Genomic DNA, 14995 nt, shown 5'->3' on the forward strand with positions numbered 1-14995 from the left:
AATGACGGACTGGCCTTTGGTGGCTTCTGGTCCTGTTCTCCTCTCCCAAATGGTAAAAATGAGGAAGTCCCGGGCGGGGGGCCGGGGCGGGGGGCGGCTCAAGAGGAGGGGAAAGGGAGTAGATACAGCCCAGGGAAGGAGGAGAGTGGGGCTGCCCTGTGTCCAACCCCCTACCTTGCACAAACCTCGCCTGTGTTCCCCTTCCGAGCCCTTCTCCACTTCAGCTGGGGACGCGGGAGAGCCCAGCGGACAGCCTCCTGGCCTTTCCCACACAGACCCCAGCCGGACTCGGGTCGCTTCGGTGGCCCCCACCCCGGGTCTCCAAGACTTCGTGTTTTCCGACTCTGGGTGTTGCTATACAAGGAACCCCGGAACTGCAGCCTCCAGACGCAGGTAACCGGCCGGCGACCTAGGGGAGACCAAGAGACGTCAAGGGGGGCTTGGGGATTTAATGGCCAAGAGGAGGTTTTAGACTCTATTCCCTTCGCTGCACTGGGCTTGAAGTGTGGGGGCCGAATCTCAGCCACACACTCAGCCCCGTTCCAGCCCCCACCTGGCCCTAACCTCGGTTCTGACCCCAGCTCTCCCTTCAGCCCCAGCCCCAGCTTGGACCTCAAAGTCAAGTGCAACCCTAACACCAACCAGCCCTTCCCAGTGTTGACCCTGGACTCTGGTTCCAGTTTCGGCACCAGGCTTCGGCTCGGCCACATCCTGGGGTCCGCTAGGAGCCCCGACCCCACCCGGGGGACACGCCCCTGCCGACCCCAGCTCGGCGCAACCCACAGTCCTGACCCCATGTCCGACCTCACCCGCAAACCCAGAACCCTGCCCAAGCCTCCCTCGGCCCCGGGCTCGCCCTCCACCTGAGTTCCCCTCTTCCTTTGACTCTGGGCCTGACGGGGGGGTCCCGCTGCCCGGGCCCGGGCCGCCCCTTCGCCCCAGCTCCCGCCTCAGCCTGGCCCCTGGCCCTGCCTCCGTTTCAGCTCGGGCAGTCCCAGCGCTGGCCGCAGCATGTCAATGCAGTATGAAAAATTCCAGCACTCGGAGAGGGAGAAGCAGAGCCAGGGGTCTAGAAATGGTAAGAGGGATGGGGAAACCGTGCCCTCCTTCCATACCCTCTTCACGCCTAGCGGATTTCTGCTGTCATGTCTGCACCCCTATCCTGCGTGGGCACGGCGGGGGGGTCTCCCACTCTGAGGGGGTCCGGCCCCAGCCTCTGGGGACCCCAGTGTGAAGAGGACACAAGGTCCTAAGAAAGACGGGGGCAGGGAGGGCCACAGGGGGCCTGGATCCCTCTGCTCTGGGGGAGGGGTGAGAGTCGGCTTGAGTGGGGAGCGTTTGGGTTTAGAAGGAAACTTCACCTTTGAACCTGACAGTACAGGTGAGCTCGAGCCTGGTGGCGCTCCGGCTCTCTCTGGGTCCTTCTGCCCTTCTCCCAACTCTGATAGGGCCTTGCTGTCACCGTCAGCCTCCATCTGCGGGTCCCTGTGTCTGTGCGTCCCCATGGGTGTGAGGGGCCCAGGTGACCAAGGGCTCGTGCGGATCCATGAGGGGTCAGAGGCCTGGGTGTCCCCCCCCCCCACCAGCATAACCTGAGTCAGCCCTCATCCCCCACGGGTCCCTGTCCCCCCCCATGTGCTGGGTCCTGACACCCTCACCCCTTGCAGGGCTGCCTTCTCCTCTGCACCACCTGCAGCGGCTCTGCTCTGGCCCCCGGCCCTTTCTGCTCTCCCTGGCCGTCAGCCTCCTCCTGCTGGTTGGCATCTGCGTCATCGCATCCCAGAGTGAGGGGAGCGGCGTGGGCAGGGAGGAGAGAGCTCGTGGGGGGGGGGTGGGGGGGAGGGGNAGGGGGGGGCTGGGGGGGGGGGGGGTGGGGGGCAGGGTGACTGCGGGCTCCATCACTTCACGGTGGGCCACTGTAGCCCAATGGCCTCACCCCTCCAAACCTGAGAGTGGGTAACCACAGCACCTGTCCCCATGGGTTGGGTCACATGAGGAGCTGGTGGGGACCATGCTGTCGTGAGCCGGCTCACAGGGGGCCCAATAAATCCCTGCACCGCTTCGTCCCCTCCCCCATCAGATTCCAAGTTTCAGGGGGACCTGGTGACCCTGAAAGCCTCCTTCAGCAACTTCACTTCAAACACCAGGGCTGAGCTCCAGGCACTGAACTCCCAGGGTGAGCCGGGCACGGAAGGGGCTCCAGCCCCAGACTCCACAGGGGCGGGGGAGGGGAGGGCAGAGCGGGGTCCTGAGCACCGAGCCCCCACCCCTCCACATGTCCCCTCCAGGTGGCAGTTTGCAAGAAACAGTAACGTCTCTGAAGGCGGAGGTGGAAAATCACAAGCGGGAGTTGCAAGCAGGTGAGCCCCTTCGAAGGACCGAGGGAGCGGGCGCTAGGCCCTTGGGCAAGGGCGCGGGGGTGGGAGCGGCCTCGGTGCTGAGCGCCCTGTCCTGCAGCCCGCAGCCTGAACGACAAGGTGTCGTCTCTGGAGAGCAAGCTGGAGAAGGAGCAGCAGGAGCTGAGAGCAGGTGGGGCCCCTGCTCCCGTCCCCGGGGGGGTATGGCCCGCGTGGGAGGGGGCGCGCCGGTCCCTAGTCTGGGCCTCGCGGAGGCCTGGCTTCCAGGGGCGCGCTGAGCGCCCAGGCTTTGCCCGCGCTGCCCGGCTGTGTGTGTGTGTCCCAGGTCATTCCGACACCCTCCTTCGCGTCCAGCAGCTGGCCAAAGACCTGAAATCCCTGACCTGCCAGCTGGCCACTCTCCAAAGCAATGGTGAGGGGCGCGGGGGTGCCGGGCCCCATGTCCTGCTCATCCCCCTCTGGGCGGCATCTCAGACCCTCCCCACTCCCCGGCCCCTCAGTTTCTCGAAGCACCTGCTGCCCCGTCAACTGGCTGGAGTTCGAGGGCAGCTGTTACTGGTTCTCGCGCTCGGGGAAGACCTGGCCGGACGCCGAGAAGCACTGCCGGCTGGAGAACGCGCACCTGGTGGTCATCACCTCCAGGGAGGAGCAGGTGGGCGGCCGGGCTGGCCGGGTCCCCTAGAAGGAAGCTGTGCTCAGCCTTGGCTGGGCTCTGGGATCGCCTGGGGGGCTTGATGGAGATCTGCCACCCGGCTCAGCCACCCTCGCAGATTTCATTGGCTGGAGCATGGGGATCCCGGTGTCCCCAACGGGTTGACCGGGCAGGTCAAGTTCAGAACTGCGAGTCCACGGAGTCAGCTGGGCTGGGGAGAAGTCACCCTTGCCCTTCTGTCGCCTCAGAATTTTGTGCAGCAACATACAGGCTCTTCACACGCCTGGATGGGCCTCAGTGATCCCGAAGGAGTCTGGAAATGGGTGGATGGGACGGACTACGAGACCAACTTCAAGTGAGTGCGCCCTGGCCTTCTGTGCCCTTCGGGCCCCTTCAGCTCTTGCTTCTCCAGCGTCTGACCCTCAGCCCCTTGTCCCCTGACCTGGGTTCTGGTTCCACTGGCCATTGTCCTCTCTCCGCAGGAACTGGAAACCAGGCCAGCCGGACGACTGGCACGGGCATGGGCTGGGTGGGGGCGAGGACTGCGCCCATTTACACCCCGACGGTGGCTGGAATGATGACGTCTGCCAGAGACCCTACCGCTGGGTGTGCGAGGCCCCCCTGGGCACGGCCGACTAGCGCGGTCACCGGGCGCTGCCCGCGGGCCACTCAGCCACCAACCTGCAGGGAGTGGGAGGGGGCCTTCCCCCGAGACCCCTGACCGGACCCCATGGGAGAAGACTGAGCCCCGGGAGGTTGGGCCGCTGCCACCATTTTGAATGTTTCCCTCCTTGGCGTTAAAAGACCGTCTAGACTTCCGCAGGTGTTCGTTTGTTTGTTTTGATTTCAGCTTTGCTGAGGTATAACCGACCTACCAAATGGTAAGGCATTTGAAGTGTACATCATTGCGATTTGATGCTTGTATACACCGTGTAAGGGTCCCCCATCAGGTTAATAAGCTCGCGGATTCATCTGTGTGTGTGTGTGTGTGTGTGTGTGTGTGTGTGTGTGTGTGAACTGCAAATCCTACTGTGTTGGTAAATTCCAATTATACGATAGTGCTCACAGCTATAGCCACCGTGAGATCCTCGGACCTCACTCATCCCGTAGCTACAAGCCTGTACCCTTTTACCAACCTCTCCCTCTCTCCCCACTCCCAGCCCCACCAGCCAACTCTCTGTTTCTGTGATTTGGACTTTTTTTCCTTTGATGCCACATATAAATGGTACCACGCAGGGTCTGTCTTTCTCTGGTATATTTCACTTGGCGTAATGCCCTCAAGGTCGATGCTGCAAGTCATAGTCTTTCCTTCTTTCTCATGGCTGAACACCGTTCCGTTGTGTTATCTACATCACATCACTATCTATTCATCCATTTTCGGACATTCACGCGTTTCCGTATCTTGGTTATTGTGAATAATGAATGCTACGGTGAATGTAGGGGTGCAGATATCTTTTTGATACTCTATTTTCATTTCCTGTGGGTATATGCCCAGAAGGGACATTGCTGGATCGCATGGTCCTTCTATTTTGAATTGTCTGAGGAACTTTCATACAGTTTTCCACAGTGGCTACCCCAATTTACATTCCCACCAGCAGCGCACGAGTGTTCTCCTTCTCCATAGCTTTGCCGATGTAAGTTTTTGTGTTAAACCTTAAAAATCAACTTTATTGAGCTATAATTCTTACACAATATAATACACCCACTTAAGGGGTAGAGATGACTTTTGAAAAGTGTTATTGTTTTGAAATTGTCAAAGGGAAGGTATGGGAAGGGCAAAGTTTAGCTCTGAGGAGGCAGCCTGCTTCCACTCCTCAAGCATCACTTGAAAATCATCAGGCTGGACGGGTTTTGGTGGGAAGTGGTCTGAGGACAGCAGGAAGTGTTGGGGTCACAGGGCACTGCCCAGTGTGGAAGGGATTCCATAAGAGCATTGGTACCTAGCTGGTTCTGCGAGCACCAAATATCGGGACCCAGGGCGGCCAAATGCACAGAACGTTAAAACGATACTACTAATACTGCAAATATATTGCAAAGAAATATCGCAATAAAACTGCAAGTGTGTTGGGGTGCCTGGGTGGCTCAGTCGGTTAAGCATCCAACTTCGGCTCAGGTCATGATTTCACGGTTCGTGGGTTCAAGCCCCGCGTGGGGCTCTGTGCTGACAGCTAGCTCAGAGCCTGGAGTCTCTTTCAGGTTCTGTGTCTCCCTCTCTCTCTGCCCCTCCCCTGTTCATGCTCGCTCGCTCTGTCTCTCTCTCTCGGAAATAAATAAAAATAAAAAACATAAAAAAACCCAAAAAACTGCAAGTGTGTTTCACAGATCATTTACACAATCTGACTTAACTAATTCTTGTTCTGCTGGGTTTGGGGACAACATTCAGGTTGCATGAAGTTCTCTGTGTCTGAACTAGAATAATCCTGGAAATCCTGACTCAGCCTGATGATAGGAATGATGGCTGTCTAAACACATCTGCTCAGGAGCCCATCCTCATAGGTCTGTTCCTATAAATAACTGTACCGAAATATACTTGGTACAACGCCTTTTATGAGGCAGACAAAATTTCCGTACACATCACAATATGACATATAGATTGCTTTTAAATTTAACATAAAGGTATTAATACCGTGTGTTCCTTTACTTTGTCATTTATATACTTAGTTTCAGACCTTCCTGGGTTTAGACTATATTTCCCTGAAGAGGTGCCTGCCAGGGGCTCAGTCGGTTGAGCATCAGTCTTTTGATCTTGGCTCAGGTCTTGATCTCATGGTTCTTGAGACTGAGCCCAACTTTGGGCTCTGCCCTGACAGCATGGAGGCTGCTTGGGATTCTCTCTCTCTTCCTCTCCCTCTGCCTCTCCCCTGTTCACATGCACACGTTCTCTCTCGCTCTCTCGCTCTCAAAAATAAATAAACTTGTTTTAAAAAAGGAAAATACTAATTAGAAAATTTCACCAGCTCTCACAAGCCCTCCAAGTTTGGAATGAGCGAGTCAAGGTAGTGCTGTAACCGTCTCCTCGCACCCCTGTAAGTCAAGTACAGCCTGGTGGGGATGTGGCAGTGTCACAGGTGTCACGAGGAGGAGGCTGTCCCAGCTCTGAAATGTCAGAAGCCTTGGAGTGGGCTTGGTTAGATGAGGGTGTACAACTGGTTGTAGGTTCTGAATATTAAGAATATCAATGTCCAGGGGCACTGGGCTGGCTCAGTCGGAAGAGCATGCTGCTCTTGATCTTGAGGTTGTGAGTTTGAGTCCCACGTTGGGTGTAGAGATTGCTTAAAAATAAAATCTTAATTTTTTAAAATTTTATTTTAGAAAGAGAGCAGGGAGGGGCACCTGGGTGGCTCAGTCAGTTAAGTGTCCGACTTGGGCTTAGGTCATGATCTCACGGTTTGTAGGTTCAAGCCCCACATCAGGCTCTGTACTGACAGCTAGCTCAGAGCCTGGAGCCTGCTTCAGATTCCGTGTCTCCCTCTCTCTCTGACCGTCCCCTGCTCACGCTGTCTCTGTCTCTCAGAAATAAATAAAACATTAAAAAGAGAAAGAGAGAGAGAGAGCAGGGAAGGGAGGCAGAGGGAGACAGAGAGAATCCCAAGCAGGCTTTATGGTCAGCACAGAGCTCGACATGGGGCTCAATCCCATGCCCCTGGGATCATGATCTGAGCCCAAATCAAGAGTCGAACACTGAACCAACTGAGCCACCCAGGCGCTCCAAAACTAAAATCTTAAAAAAAAAAAAAATCAGGGGTGCCTGGGTGGCTCAGTTGGTTGAGCAACCAATTCTTGACTTCAGCTCAGGTCATGATCTCACGGTTCGTGGGTTCAATGTCCACACTGGGCTCTGCGCTGATAGCATGGAGCCTGCTTGGGATTCTCTCTCTTTCAAAATAAATAAGCGTAAAAGGTTTTTAAAAAAATCCATGTCCAGATAGCAGGCAGGGACTAGGAGGAAGCACAAATGCCCCGGGGCGGACTCATGCACCAGGTAGTTCAAAGATGAAGAAAAAAGGGTTATTTCAAAGCTACCCTTTCACAAAGTGCAGCAACAAGACACATCACCCTGAATTTTCTTCTGACTGGCAAGAATAATTTTCAAGAGAAGACTGTTTCTTAATTTTAGGAATTTTCCCATGCTCATTCTCTAATTGGCAAGCAAACCCTCTGTATTCAGAGTTATACAAGACCTTCTCCTGAAAAAGGACTTTGGTTCGAGAGAGATACAACTGCTCTTTGGTGATTACGTAAGCTTCTCTAAGTTGTTTCTGCAAGCAAGGAGGCTTTGGTAAAGAGGTGATGTGTGACACTCGTTTCTTCGGACTCGGTTTGAACCCCTGTTAGAATCCTATACTAGAAGGACTCTTTGGTTATACACTACAGAAAGAAATCTCTGGATCTAGGTAATGCAAAAAGACCATTTGTTACACGGAGTCTCACAAAACCTGTTAAGGGTTGCCTTGCGGCCTCCAAAAAAGATGTGTCGAAGTCCTAACCCAGTACCTGTGCCCGTGACCTTATTTGGAAATAGAATGGCTGCAGATGTAAGTAGTTTAGATGAGGTCACAGTAGAGGAAGGCGCGTGTTTAATCCGATACGCCCACTGTCCGCATCAGGAGACGAGAGTCGCAGACACGCAGGGGAGAAAGCCACGTGGCCACCCAGGCGGTAGGTCGCGGATTTGCCCACCAACCACCGGCAGCCAGGAAGAGGGGAGGAAGGCTGCCCCCCTACAGGCTTCAGAGGGAGCACAGGGACACCCGGACTTCAGGCTTCAGCCTCCGGAACTCTGAGCCCACCTGCTTCTGTTGTTTTGGGGTTCTTTGTTAAACCAACAGGCAAGCCCGGGGCTGGGGAGAGGCTGAAGCCTGGGGCCGACCGGAAAGGAGAGCTGGTCTCCTTCCCCCTCCCTGGCGTCCCTCTCCTGGCCCAGGGAGGCGGGTCTGGGGCAGCAACCAGTCCAGGGTAGCCCCGCCTCCCTCCTCTACCGGGCGCTGAATTACGATTGGCCTAAGCCTTAGGGCATGCGTGCTCTCTCATCCCTGATTGGCTTTAGGGGTAGACATGTGACTCCGTTCTGGCCAATGACACTTGAGGATCTGGAAACGGGCTGGGGCCTCTGGGAGAGATTTTTCCTCCCAGGTGAAAAAGGAGAGTCACCCAAGGGGGGCCCTCGGCTGACTTCCGGGCTGCTTGGGACCCTTGTCTTTCAGGTACCTTCCCTGTAGCCTGGAGGAAAAGAGGGACAGGAATCTGAACAGACTCTGGAGGAAAATGCACGAATCACTGGCTAGAAAGGAAGACAACTGAGCATTATTAGGATTTGAAATGTCAGAATGAGTCATAACTGGTCAGATTTTGTAAATGAAACAGCGACCCTCCTGGGCATTATTCACAGGGCGCGTGATTACTTCGCGGGGGTGGATGGACACAGCCTGCCTCCATTTGATAGAATGGCTTCGGAATGAGAACGGAAGATCATTAAATCAGTCAGGCTAAGCCGTGCGCAGCCCTCCTAACTCCATCCGCTTTCTGCAGGTTGATTCGCGCCGCCTGAGAATAAGGGACAAAATACCTATCCACTCTCTACACACAGGCAGAGCCAACACTGCCTAAAATTAGGTGCTTCAGAAGATAGTGGGTAAACTCTCTGCTTTCTACGGTGACCACGCTCCTAGGAATGGAGTCGTTCTGTCCCAGAAAGTCATAAGAAACAGAGTGCGTACAAGTAGACTGCCTTTGACATCTGTAAGAAATCGTGTAGATGGCGGTTACGAAAAAAACTTAAAAACGATTGTTCCCTCTGTCCACAAAACTTTCGTCTAGCTGTGCCCTGCCAAAGTCCTCATGGGTCATGTTGATCCAGCAATGGGACACGAGAAGATGGGACGTCACCTCATTTTCACTGCATCTGACATCACCTCATTTTCACTGCATCTGACGACTACAACTACAGGTTAATCCTGACACCTTTACCAGTTCGCTGACCCCCAAGTCACAGCCAGTCCCCAGGTGGAGGCAGGTCCAGTTCTTCTCAACTGGAGGGGCTGGGATTAACCGCTTCCTGCCCTTGCTGTCTTCCTTCGACCGCTGCTCTTCAGGTTTTGCTGGATTCTCAGGATGTCTCCTTTCTTTAACTGCAGGACCTTCTTCCACCGCATTCATTAAAGTCAAGGAAGGATTGGGTCACAGGCCCTCTGGCTCTTTCTGCTTGAGAATTGCCCCAGGACCCTGCCTGGCTCTGGAAACGACTTGTATCAACATCGTCCCGTGCAAAGTGTGCCTGCTTGTATCAACATCTTCCTGTGCAAAGTGTGCCTGTTGTGAATTGCAGTAACGTAGGCATGACTCAAATTCCCGACTTCTGTTTGGAATCTGAGGGCACTTAACCCTTCTACTCTATTCCTTTCAAGCACCGTGGCCATCGCTGCGCCAACATGCTGAGACATTGTTGCCACATGGAATGCCGCCAGCCCCCAGCACCCCTTGCTCAGGTAATAACGTCACTCCTGTGCCCAAAATGGCGGCAGCAACTGTGGAGCCTTTCTGCTGGAAATCTTTCTAATAATTTTGATAGTTTTTTTTCTTACTCATATTTTTAAAATATTTTTTTCATTTATCTGTTTTTGAGGGACAGAGAGAAACAGACCACGAGTGGGGAAAGGAGAAAGAGAGAAGGAGACACAGAATTGGAAACAGGCTCCAGGCTCTGAGCTGTCAGCACAGAGCCCAACGCAGGGCTTGAACCCACGAACTGTGAGATCATGACCTGAGCCAAAGTCTGGCGTTTAACTGACTGAGCCCCCCAGAGTGCCCCTTCTTATTCATATTTTAAAATTATCTTCTCTTTATTTAAACATATTAGATATGTTTATTTTGTATTTTTCCAATAATTTTAACATCTAAATACACAGGTCAATTCTGATGTTTGCTGTTTCTGCTGCCTCTCATTCCTGATGCCTCATTATCTTTTGTGTTTTATGATTTTTTTTTTTTTTTTTTACACTGTAGAAGCTTAGTTTTGGGAACTTCATCTCCCCGAATTCTTTCAGGTCTGGTTGTAAGGACACAGGTCTAAACGTCTAAACCAAACTGACTCCATGACAGGCTTTAAGTTTCCCCTCTGAACTAGAAGGCCTGAGTTTCAGCTTTCCCGAAACTATCAGGCAGTTACACATTGCCCAAGGCAGGAGAAACCACCCTTGCAGCACCCAATCAGGAAAGGCCAGCGACCACCCTCCACATCGTTAAGGGAGAGGCCTGGAGATAGAAACTATAGATAGGACCCTGGTACCTAATGTTAAAGTTAACCCGTTAGTCGCCGAACAAGACCCTAGGCTCGCCCTGTGATTGGTTGAATTTAAAGGTACTCTAAATGTTCTAATTGGATCCCGCCAAAAGTAACAAATACTCTAGACAATGTGTATGGTCAAACCCGCTGTCAATGATGTTGAATTATTATGATTGGATCACTGTTCCCATGTCACAACTTCTGTAACTTCCCCCGTCTCAAACCCCATAAAAACCCTACTCTGCCCTTGTTCGAGGCTCTCAGCACAGATCCATACGCTGGTGAAGTCTGGGAGTCCGAGCTTAAGCCCGTAATAAAGCCCTTTGCTTTTGCATACATGACTCGGACTCCTTGGTGGTCTTGGGATTTTGGGGAGATCACGATCTGGGCATAACATGGTCTGGCGATCTGTTCTTCCCGAGAAGATTTACGCTTGTTTCTGCCAGGCGCCTGAGGTCCTCATGATCTGGGAGTACTTTAATACAATGCTCCGCTGGACATTTCTGGGACCTCGAATGTGGTGTGGATTTGTGTCCCGATCCTGCTTAAGGCAGGCTTGTGGTTAGGAATTGTTAGGAATTGTTCTGTCTTCTTCTCTACCCAGAGCTGAGTCCAGGGCAGGCCAACTTCCATCTTGTCTGTTTGGTCTTTCTGAAGGCTGCTGTCCTGATCTGACTCCCATGGCTTCGTCACTTGCCACCCAACTGGGAATTCAATTTGAAACTCCGTATTATTATAGTCAGATCTTCAGGTCCCTCTCTACATTACCCTTGCTTACCTCTCTGAAGTCATGCTTCAATGCTAAGAATCTCTCTTATTTTCTTTCTAGCTAAGCCACTAAGTTGAAAGGAACTTTTTAAAAGTTCCCTTATAGCTTTGTAAAAAATGTTTAATGTTTATTTATTTTTGAGAGAGAGCGAGAGAGAGCACAAGCAGAGGAGGGACAGAGAAATGGGGAGACACAGAATCCGAAGCAGGCTCCAGGCTCTGAGCTGTCAGCACAGAGCCCGATTCGGGACTTGAACCCACGAACTGCAAGATTGTGAGCTGAGCTGAAGTTGGACACTTAACCGACTGAGCCCCCCAGGCGCCCCTCCCCCTTCCTCTTTTTAATAAGGTGGACTGAATGGTTTTCTCTTTAGAATATTTGCCTTTTGTTAAATTTAGGAAGTTTCCTTATATTCCTATTTTAGTTTTTGTTTCGTGTTGTTGTTGTCAATTAGGAATTCCTGCTGAAACTCATCCACTCCCTTCTCAGAATTTATTGGCGTGACGTTCCATCCAATTTGTAACTATGCAGTGCCTGTGTCACTATCCTGAAGCCGTGGATGAGAGAGCTAGAAGATAAGGTTTTCAGGCTGGATTGAAGTGATAAAGGGCCTTGTGCTCCGGGCTAAGGAATCTGGAACGTGCCCCAAGGGCAGTGGAGAGCCTTTGAAGGTAGGTAAGATTTGACTTTTGAAAAACAAAACCACTCTGCTACCTTGAAGCGAATGGATAGCAGGGGGCGGGGGCAACCTGAGGCCTGGGCACCAGTTGGGATGTGGGTGTGGTCGCCTGCACTGGGGGAAGGGAGATAAGCATTTCTTCATTGCTGCTCTATGGACACCCACTTCATGCCAGACATTATGTGAGGTCCTTTACCCAGAGTCTAGGTGTTTCTCCCTGTCTCTTGTGTGTATGTGTGATGGAGGAGGGAGGAGTTTGTGGTAAAAATCAGAGGGAACAAATCGCATCAATAGTGACAGAGAACCCCCCACCAGAGGTGGGCCTTCTAGAGTAATCTTTGGTTTTTCTTTTCTTTTTTTTTTAATATTTTTATTTATTTCTAGGAGAGAGAGAGAGAGAGAGACAGCATGAGCAGGGGAGGGTCAGAGAGAGAGGGAGACACAGACTCCGAAACAAGCTCCAGGCTCTGAGCTGGCAGTCAGCACAGAGCCCAACGTGGGACTCAAACCCACGAACCGCGAGATCATGACCTAAGCAAAAGTCGGATGCTTAACCGACTAAGCCACCCAGGCACCCCTATGTTTGGTTTTTCAACCTTCCCGAGTTGGGCATTCGTAAATGGTTCCACCGATACTCATGGCTTCCGACACAACGACGATTCTAACTTCTTCTTCCTTCGTGCCGGACCCTAGGTGGTGTTTCAAGGTCTGCCCTGTTCCACAGAGCCGTGGGCTTCAGGTGAGGCTGGCTCTAGCCCAGCCCCAGAGGTGGTTCTTCAAGCATGGCGCCATCCCCCCGGTCAGTGGCTGGTCTAATCGTGCAGTACCACTCAGGCCACTCCTGGAGGCTGTCAGGAAAGGTTTCCTTACTGCTAAGAGGGACACCCCAGGAGGGATGTTAAGCCTGGATGCTGTGCTGTACCTGTAAGAGGGAAGAGCTGCATCGTGAGGGCGAAGAGCGAGAAGACAGGAAGATCGTGACTCCCTGATGACGTCGTGCTGCTGATGCGCAGCAGTGGGTATTCCTACCTCCGGTTTCATCGATGCGTGAGATAATACACTTTCTTAGTGTCTAAGCCAAGCTTTTGCTACTTGCAGCCAGAAACGTCATGACCGCTACAGATGATCTGTTCTGCCAATGAGCACACTTCCTTTGCTTTCCCGAAGGGTCTGGGATCCTAGGCAACACAAGTTTCCCTTCCTTCTGGGGCTCATATTACGCAGAACTGCCATCCACTGAGCTTTCTAGGCACGACCGCTTCTAAACACCGTCCCCAATACCAGACGGGAAGTTGAACCCACAACTGGAGACAGGGACAAACGTGAAAGTGAGAGAGCCCAAGAAGGACCGGGGTCGGGGTGTGGGGTAACAGGTGGGGTCAAGGAGGTGTATGTGTGGCCTAGGGCGGGGCTAAAAGCTGCTTGAGCCCGGAGGTCTGTTGGTTGGCAACCTCGGCCGAGAGTTCCCCAGGTAACATGTGAAACAAGCAGGCTTTATGTACCATGGAGCTCAGGCTCCAGTCGACCCCACACTGCTGCTCAGTGTTCCCGGCAACCACTGGCCACTGTCCCGAAACATCTGCACCCGAGCCCTGGGCACCAACTTGTCACCTCCCAGATCTCTGGGTCCAGGAGGGGTAAGCTCAGAACCCATAAATCAGATGCCTCTGCTAGGCAGCCGGTCGACCAGATACCCAGGGCTTTGCCTTCACCTCTGTGGGCCCATCCCGAAGTGACGTCCCTTCAGGCCAGCCCCCACTGCCCTGTTCAAACAGACAGGAGGCATTCGATTCACAAATGTGCCTTGAAATAGGTTGGGTCCCACTGCGAGAGGTGTCTGGTTGTAAGTCAAGAAAGAGGGACAAGCCCAGACTTGAGACCCGGGGATAGAAAGTCGGGTAAAGCCGCTTGCCTGATCAATGGAAGAGAGAGGGAAGGGACCCCTAGGGAGAGAGGAGAAAGCTTTGCAGAAGAAATGACTCTGAAGTGTGGGCGGGGGCAAAGGAGATTTGGGCAGACGAGAGGGGCTCTGCGGGGGGCCCCGGACCTGGAAGGGAAAGACCCACCCTGCACACTGGCCAGAAGAGGTCACGTGGCTTCGGTGGCAGCCACGCAGGGCCTCGCCGGGGTCACGGGGACTCCGGGACTTGCCTGCCCACTGCTCCTGGTGTCTGTGCAGGGATCTCTTCCTGGGGGAAAGAAAACAGCTCCCCCCCTTGCTTACTTGATCCCCCAAAGCTCTGCCTCACATGTTTGGCTCCAGCGAGTCTAAGTTACATCCTGGCAGCGGCAGGAAAACCTGTTCTCTGACTCCCTGTCTCCTCCCACATTGGCTTTGGTTCTGGAAGATGGAAGCAGATCCCGGCCAGGCTGGGTCCGGTAGCCCCAGGCAGATGCGGTGGGGGGGGGGGGGGGTGTCAGCCGAATCCCCCAAGAGGCCTGTAAGTCCTTTAAGTCAGACGCAAGGTCGCAGGCTGGGAAGGCAGACAGCGGCCCAGAAGATGCAGAGGGAGCTGGGGGTGGCTTACTGCAGAGGGGAAATGTTTCTGGCGGGACTCGCCCTCTCGATTCAAGACGGGAGGGCTGCAGGGAGGTGGAGAGCACACTGGCCTGGGAGACGCTGAGAGTGGCCGCCTCTGGCCGGCAGAACGGGAGGACACGGAACGGAGGGCCGCCTGCACTTGGTCCACACTTTGCTGAGACATGGCTGACACGTGCCTCATTATTTTTGACTGGGGACAAGAATCCACCCAGTGCTCTCTTTCCCGGGGTCCCTTCCAGCTAGGACGAGGGCACGTGACTGGGGTTCAGGCGGTCAGGAGCACGGACCCTGGGCTTGGGGTCACACCCGGAGGCGGCAGAGAGCCAGAGGCCCCGTCTAATGGCCGGCGGTGACACCAACGGCCCTTACAAGTCACTTAGGCCTGCGGCAGCCCGTTTACTGCCAGACACAGGTCTGGAGCCTACCTGGTGTCCCGTCATCCACCATTTCTCCCCTTAAGTAAGTCAGAGTTAGCGCCATGGCCAACAGTGAAGAGCTTTGACACAGGCGTGAGCCAGAGCCCCAGAACCGGAACATGCCAGGTGACACACGTGTGGACATTTAGACACACAGACCAGGCTCGAAGTCTTCAGCAGAGCACCCCGGATTCCCCGAAACCTTGTCATTGGAAACTGGGCTCAGAGAGATCCAGAGGCTGCCGGCCTTCAGCTTGGGAAGGAGACTGGGGAGGTGGGGGCAGGGGCAGAGGGGCGG

The 14995-nt window shown here is 53.7% G+C and overlaps 1 protein-coding gene and 1 long non-coding RNA gene across 3 annotated transcripts; both read left to right on the forward strand.

The window, feature by feature from the left end:
- Positions 1-213: 213 nt before the first annotated feature.
- On the forward strand, positions 214-3827 carry CLEC10A (C-type lectin domain containing 10A). Its single transcript, XM_077746648.1, has 10 exons — positions 214-393; positions 984-1078; positions 1668-1784; positions 2081-2176; positions 2289-2360; positions 2458-2529; positions 2683-2769; positions 2858-3009; positions 3258-3364; positions 3492-3827. The coding sequence occupies exons 2-10, from the start codon at positions 1012-1014 to the stop codon at positions 3646-3648; spliced, it is 927 nt and encodes a 308-aa protein (XP_077602774.1). The 5' UTR covers positions 214-393; positions 984-1011; the 3' UTR covers positions 3649-3827.
- A 3788-nt stretch (positions 3828-7615) lies between these two features.
- LOC144217300 (uncharacterized) lies at positions 7616-12785 on the forward strand. Of its 2 annotated transcripts, none has more exons than XR_013330869.1 (4): positions 7616-7668; positions 8214-9494; positions 11515-11731; positions 12124-12785. It is a non-coding gene; the product is annotated as an uncharacterized LOC144217300 (long non-coding RNA). The 2 variants fall into 2 exon arrangements; XR_013330868.1 differs by having other exon boundaries at positions 12433-12785.
- Positions 12786-14995: the final 2210 nt, after the last annotated feature.

The sequence above is a fragment of the Crocuta crocuta genome, unplaced genomic scaffold (genome assembly GCF_008692635.1).
Source record: "Crocuta crocuta isolate KB4526 unplaced genomic scaffold, BGI_CrCroc_1.0 scaffold139, whole genome shotgun sequence".
Taxonomy (NCBI): Eukaryota; Metazoa; Chordata; class Mammalia; order Carnivora; family Hyaenidae; genus Crocuta; species Crocuta crocuta.

What these genes read in the sequence shown, in the direction of transcription:
- CLEC10A (XM_077746648.1), top strand. Translation starts at nt 1,012, where the DNA reads ATGTCAATGCAGTATGAAAAATTCCAGCACTCGGAGAGGGAGAAGCAG. An exon ending in GGCCACTCTCCAAAGCAATG is followed by an intron (nt 2,770 to 2,857) that starts GTGAGGGGCGCG and finishes CCGGCCCCTCAG; the next exon opens with TTTCTCGAAGCACCTGCTGC. An exon ending in GACTACGAGACCAACTTCAA is followed by an intron (nt 3,365 to 3,491) that starts GTGAGTGCGCCC and finishes CTCTCTCCGCAG; the next exon opens with GAACTGGAAACCAGGCCAGC.